General features: G+C 44.2%; 2 protein-coding genes across 2 annotated transcripts in view; one reads left to right on the top strand and one right to left on the bottom strand.

The window, feature by feature from the left end:
- CACNA1C (calcium voltage-gated channel subunit alpha1 C) overlaps positions 1-6,304 on the top strand; it is a 742,093-nt gene that overhangs the window by 16,901 nt on the left and 718,888 nt on the right.
- Positions 1-6,304, bottom strand: part of DCP1B (decapping mRNA 1B) — a 67,916-nt gene that overhangs the window by 54,512 nt on the left and 7,100 nt on the right. Inside the window, 2 exon segments of the mRNA XM_025198805.1 lie at positions 190-317; positions 1,436-1,557. Coding sequence (XP_025054590.1) covers positions 190-286 — 97 coding nt within the window. The 5' untranslated portion in view covers positions 287-317; positions 1,436-1,557.

The raw sequence follows: 6,304 nt of genomic DNA, 5'->3' as shown, positions 1-6,304 counted from the left end.
GGAAAGAGTTGTTTTTTGTATCTTAAACATGAAGATCTGCCCATCTCTTGCAATTTCTTAGCAAGTCAGTTCTTCAAAGCCTTAGACCAGATGTACTTGCAACACCTAGAATACCTTGAGAGAGGAATGTTGTAACAAAAAAAAACCTGATTTGTCAAATACTTTACCCAATACACAAAAGAGACTCACATCTGGCATTTCTGTAAAGAAGAAAAGGGTCCTGGAGCTGGAAATCTAAGTCTTTAGTGATGGGCTCTGTTCGGTTTTCCATGCTTAGCCTGTTCATAATGGTGAAGCCATGCCTGGGAGAAGCTGATCTGAAAGGCAACAAGCAGAAATAGTAAAGTCATGACAAAATATAAAGGAATATTATTTAGTTATGCAGTGTCTCAAAGCTGTTTTATGACTCACAGAAGGGTAGCGTTGAATTAGTTCAACAACCTATATTCTGCCAAGACCAGGTATAACCAAGCCATCCTCAACAGATGTGCCTAACCTGTTCTTAAAAATACCTTCAATGAAGAAAGCTTTCTATGTAGCTTTTTCCAGTGTTTTAACACCCTAACAGTTAGAAAGCTTCTGCCCATATCTAACATACGTCATCTCTGCTGTAAAGTCAAAAGATTTCTTCCAGTTTTTTCCTAGGAACCATGGAAAATACACTGTCTGTCTTCCTTATAACAAGTCTTTATGTTGTCCTATCCGTCTTCTCTTTTCTCAAAGAAAACCTATGTCTTCAGACTTATTGTATAAGACATGTTTTCTAAAGTTCTAATCATTCAGGTTGCTCTGAACTCTTTCCAGTTGGTCTACCTCTTTCTTAAATATGTTGAGACCAAAATGGGATGCAATCTTTCACCTGGAATTTCAGCAGCGTCAGAAAGGAATAATTACCTCCTGTCTCATGGCACTCTTACTAAGACATCCCAGAATAAGATTTGATGTTTTTGCAACAGCAACACATTGCTGATTCATTTGAGTTTGTGGTCCACTATAATCTTCAGTTTCTTTTCTGCTATACTGCTACTCAGCTAGATATTCCACATCTGTATTTATGCATTTGATATATTCTTCCAGAGGCAGCATTCTGTATTTGCCTTTACTGAATTTCATCTTGTTATTTCAGATGCACTCCAATTTGTCAAGATTACTTTGAATTCTGATCTACTCCTTTGAAGTATTTGCAACTGTTCTTACCCTGACAACCCCTGAAAAGAACTGTATTGTCATCTGCAAATTTTACCCAAACTTTGCCATCCTTCAAGCTGTTAATTAAAATATTGATTAAAACTGGGACCAGGGCACATCCCAGACAGACACCAGTTGAAATGCCTTCCAAATTTGACAGGCAGGGGAACTTCAAGAAGTATTTTTTCCAACTAAATACATACACATCTGATGGCAATTAGATCTAGATAGTACTTCCTTAGCTTACTTGTCAAAATGTCTTATGGGACAGTGTTGAAAAGCTTTCTGAAGTCAAGATATACCACACCTACTTCTTCCTCTTATCCATCAGGTAATCTCATATTCTTCTTTGACAGGGTGCTTGACAAGCTATATGAAATTTTGTAAAAAAAATTACTTCATTGTCTTTAGACACTTACAAACCGATTCTTTAATCATTTCTTCCAGAATCTTTCTGGTGACTGAAATTAGGCTAACTGGTTTATAATTTCTAGGTATTCCTTTTCCCTCCTTTTTAAAGACAGGAAAACATAGTACCTTTCTTCACTCTTCGAGACATCCCTTGTCTTCCAAAATTTACACAGATGCTTTCATAGAACTTAAATGAGTCTGGAAGCTTTTGTGGAATCCTTTTGTTTTCAAGCCCTTAAATATTGTATGAAAAGCAGCTGAGATAACATACCCAAAACAAATGTTCTTTATACAGTCTGCAATTCCTGTGATGCTACAGTTTAAGGTCCAAACCTATAGTCACAGTGATTTCTGTGCTCTCCATTTACAGGAAGTTCTAAGGCCTACAATTTCCAAGGGAGATTTCACATTTATGATTTTGTCCCAGATCACTGGTGTCAGATTATCAAAACTGGTTTATATTTTTCTTCTGCAGCAGAAGAGTGATATTGGAGATTCTGGGTGCGTCTACATGTGCAATTAATGTGAAGCACTAAATTCTGGAATAAATGACTCCTGCATGCAGTGTCTATACTTGCACCCAGGACAGCAGCGATTTGAGCCAGGGTGGAGCCATTGGGGGGGGGGGGGGGGGGGGGAGAGGAGAGCAGCCTCAAGCTCTGGGTGGCAGCATCAGGCAGTGGAAGGGCTGACTAGGGTACAAGGGTGCTAAAGTACAGAGCTGAGGGGCTAGACGGTAGGCAGGAGTCTGGTCCCCAGCTGGCTGGGCTGTCCAGGCACAATTTATGCCCACGGTCAGGGTCTACACACGCATTTAAATCACAGTAAATTACTCTGGTGTATGATAGTACTGCTGCTGACAGTACTATCTTACACCGGTGTAAATTAGTTTACTGCGGCCTAATTCCATTGCAGATGGTGACACTTTACTGCAGAGTAGAAGAATTAGTTGAGGAGTAAAGTGCATGTATAGATGCAGCCCCTGAGTCACTGGACAGCCTTCATTATAATTATAAAAAAATAATAATAATAAAGTGCGACACATCCTAGGTGAGCTTTCAAAAAACAAATCTCCACTATGATTTTTCAATGGAATTTATGCTACTAAAGCAGGTGCATGCTTTTGAAAAAATCCATGGCTCAAATTATATTTTCATTACTAATAAATGTTGCTTTGGAACTGAAATTGATACTAATGGACAAAATACTAACTAGACAGCTATTTAGCTAGATGCCATTTTGGTAATAACATGCAAGGTGGGGGGTGTATATGAACTCCAAGCTAAAGGAACCAGCATCACAGGATGGGAGGCAATAGAAAAATGAAACAACCTTTGGAAATGTTAGAAAGAGTAATGTACAGCAATGGCCAGAATTGTACTGCTCTGAGTTTTTCTGCATTATCCTCAGTAGGAGGTCTAATTCTGAATATTTCCTCATAGCTCATAACAAGGATCAGTTGATAATTACAGCCTAAGTAAAATGCCCCATGTATTAGCATGTTTCCACGTAATTATGACAACAGATCATTGGCTATACCAAAAGAAAGGAATTGCCTCAGTTGTGCATCCGATTCACCACAGGTAGGAATAACCTGGTTTTTATTCCATTGCATATGCCTCATAGCAGGGATCCTGGTTTTCTCTATTTAAAACCCCCAAATTCTCTGTTAAAAAAAAGCCAAATTCTCTGCTTTAAAACCCCCCAAATCCACATTTTTCCTCATTTAAAATGAAATGCCACTATATATCTACACACACACACACACACACACACACACACACACACACACACACACACACAGAGTATACAGTAAAATCTCTGTTATCCAGCATTTAACTAACTAAAATACTTAACCAGAATTTCAGTGGCAGGACACACACAGCGTTGCTGCTTGCTGCACCGCTCTGAGGGTACCCGTGCGGGGAATCCGAATGTGTGTGCCCCTCCCTCCTGCTGCAGCAGCCTGTGGCCAGGCTGCCCTGGAATTTGGGGTGGCTGACTACTATGAAATTTTTTATCTGTATGCTATTTTATTTTTTATACAGCATGTTATACTGTAATGTATTGTACACTATTTTTCTTTAAATTTGCACTACAAGCATGGCATTGTCTTCCTTGATTATAATTCTCAGATAACCAGAATTTTTAGATAACTGGTACCCCCCATTCCCCACTCATGCCAGAAAACACAGATTTTACTGTACATACATGTATACAGGTATCAGTTGAACACAATGTTTTATTGATTGATGTATTTACAATTTTAAAGCCATTTGGAAGCCTATCAGTGCCTCAATCATCATAATACAGTAAATTCTAAATACCTATATACCTTGGCATTTGATTTTAGTTTTTATATCACGAAAAATCAGAGCTCCCCCTGCCCCCTTCACTCACCAGGATGCGGGTCCAGCTGTGGCTGTGCCCCCCACCCCATCCCTGCTGCAGCTTTCTCCCCTCCTCCGCCCTCCCTGCTGCTTTGTGGTGCTAAGCAACCCTGATATGCCAGTGCCCTGTCCCTGCCCATGCCCCTCACTCTCAAGCAAGAGATCCCTCAGACTTGCTGGTGCCCCTCACCCCCAACCAGCACCCTTCCCTGCTCCCCGCCCCCCCACTCCCCCTGCAATCCCCCAGTGTAGAGGAGGGCTGGTGTGTGGAATTTGTTTGGATACCACTGTCATGGATCACACTCCTTTCAGGAGAAGTGCTATTTCGGAATTCCCCAAGAAGCAGCCTTATTCGGTCTCCCTCTCCTAAAGGACCCCCTGGAAGCCAGCCCTGGTGTGGATTCACAAGGGACAACAATATTTTAGCGCGGGGGTTAGAAACATTTTTGGACAGAGTGCCAAAAATATCTGCAACCTCAACTTGTAAGATGTTGGCATGCCAGGGGCGGACAGTGGCAGCTGTGAGAGGCCTGATCCCTGTTGCTGCAGTGCAGTCCTGGCCCCTTCCCCATCATCTGTCCCAAGGCCTGTGTGTACCTGCCACCAGCAATAAGCCAAGCCAGAGCTCTATGGACCCTGGTGCAGCTCTATGGACACTTACAGCCTCCCTGCTGCCTGCCACAACTTGCCCAATCTCTTGGCAGGCCAAGACTGTTATCTGCCTCTGGGATGAAAAGGACATACAGTATATGTATCCCACTTATGAAACTACCTACAGGAAGTATTTAGCAAAATGTGCTCACTCAGCCCCACAGTGCTTCCTGCAAGAACTGCAGGCTAGAACTCAGTCCACTCCCTCTCTTTTTTCACAACCACCAAAGCAAACTAAGCTGCATTCAGTATGCTGGTGTGTACTGGGTATTTTCTGCTCAAAATGTCTAGAGGCCAAGCACCAATAAAAAATAAATAAATTGGACACTACCTTCTCAAACAAAAAGGAAAGGGGGTAGAGACAAGCTGGAAGTGACTGAGGGCAGGATGGCTGCTGCGGGCTCATGGGGCTGTGTTGGCCTCTTCCCGGCGGTGGTGCTGGACCGGGGCTGTGCTTGAGGCAGGCAAGGGTGGGGCATGTGGTAGCACTGGGAAGGGGGGCTACGGGGTGGGCTATGGTGAATTTTGGGGTGGTTGTAGCCCACCCTGTAGCCTCCCCTCCCAGTATCACCACCACCTGCCCTGGTGCAGGCCCCGGCTCTGGCCCCGAGCCCACAGCCTACCCTCGCCGCATGCACAAGTCGGGGGGGTGGAGGGTGGTGGTACATGCCCCCATGCCTCCCCCGGGGTACACACAGTGGCAGGAGCTACCCCCTTACCCCGCCCCCCCCGGATGAGCCACCTGCAGCTGTCCCGCACCCTACCCTGCCCCAGCTGGGCAGCGGTTGCCCCTGCCGGGCAGCGGTTGCCCCTGCCACAGCCCTACTCTCTCCCTCATCATGGGGCCTTCAATCTGCCCCCACCCCGCCAGACTTACTGGCCTAATGCTGTTCTCCAAGCTGCCGCGCTGCATATCAGGCATCAGATCAGCATCTGCAGATATGGCTGGTTAATAATTGGTCAAAAAATATTTATTAGTGTACCCCTACTCTCTCTCTCTCTGTTGGTTCTGTGACCAATAAAACACAAGCATAAACCAACAGAAAGCACTGCAACTACTAGACTGAGAAACTGCAGCAGGTAAATCATTTACTTGGTTTCCATCTTTTCAAGGCCCAGAAAGGTAACAGCAGGGGCCCAAGTTCTGGCACTCTAGAATATGGAAGGCAAGCTGTGAGCAGCCCCAGAGATTCTGTATACAGGGGACTCAAATTTCTCCTATGAAGCAGGCAAAACATCTTTGATCTGCCAATCCCTACTACCAGCAGCCATTTCTTCATGTAGCAGTGGCAGTTACAATAGCATGCCTCTTATTTTGTTTCTCTATTCATTTGATGAGAAGAATGAGTTGGGGAAGTACTGCTACTGGGTACAAAAAAATATCAGAGCCAGCTTCCAGGATCCTGAAAATATTGGGTTCCCTTGTACACTCTGTCTACTCTGTACTATTTCTTCCAAATTCCCCTGCCTCCCCTATCCAAGTCTCTCTTTGCTAGACTTTCAAAAGAATAAAAACCGATAGAAGAAATCCATTTCATAGTTTCATAGTAGCTAGGGTCAGGAGGGACCTGGACAGATCATCTAGCCTGACCCCCTGCCACAGGCAGGAATGAATGCTGGGGGCACAAGACCCCAGACAGGCGATCGGCCCACCCCCTCTTGCA

Source organism: Alligator sinensis, unplaced genomic scaffold (assembly GCF_000455745.1).
Source record: "Alligator sinensis unplaced genomic scaffold, ASM45574v1 scaffold87_1, whole genome shotgun sequence".
Classification (NCBI taxonomy): domain Eukaryota; kingdom Metazoa; phylum Chordata; order Crocodylia; family Alligatoridae; genus Alligator; species Alligator sinensis.
Note: the sequence above shows the minus strand (reverse complement) of the source record. Positions and strands in the feature narration are given on the sequence as shown.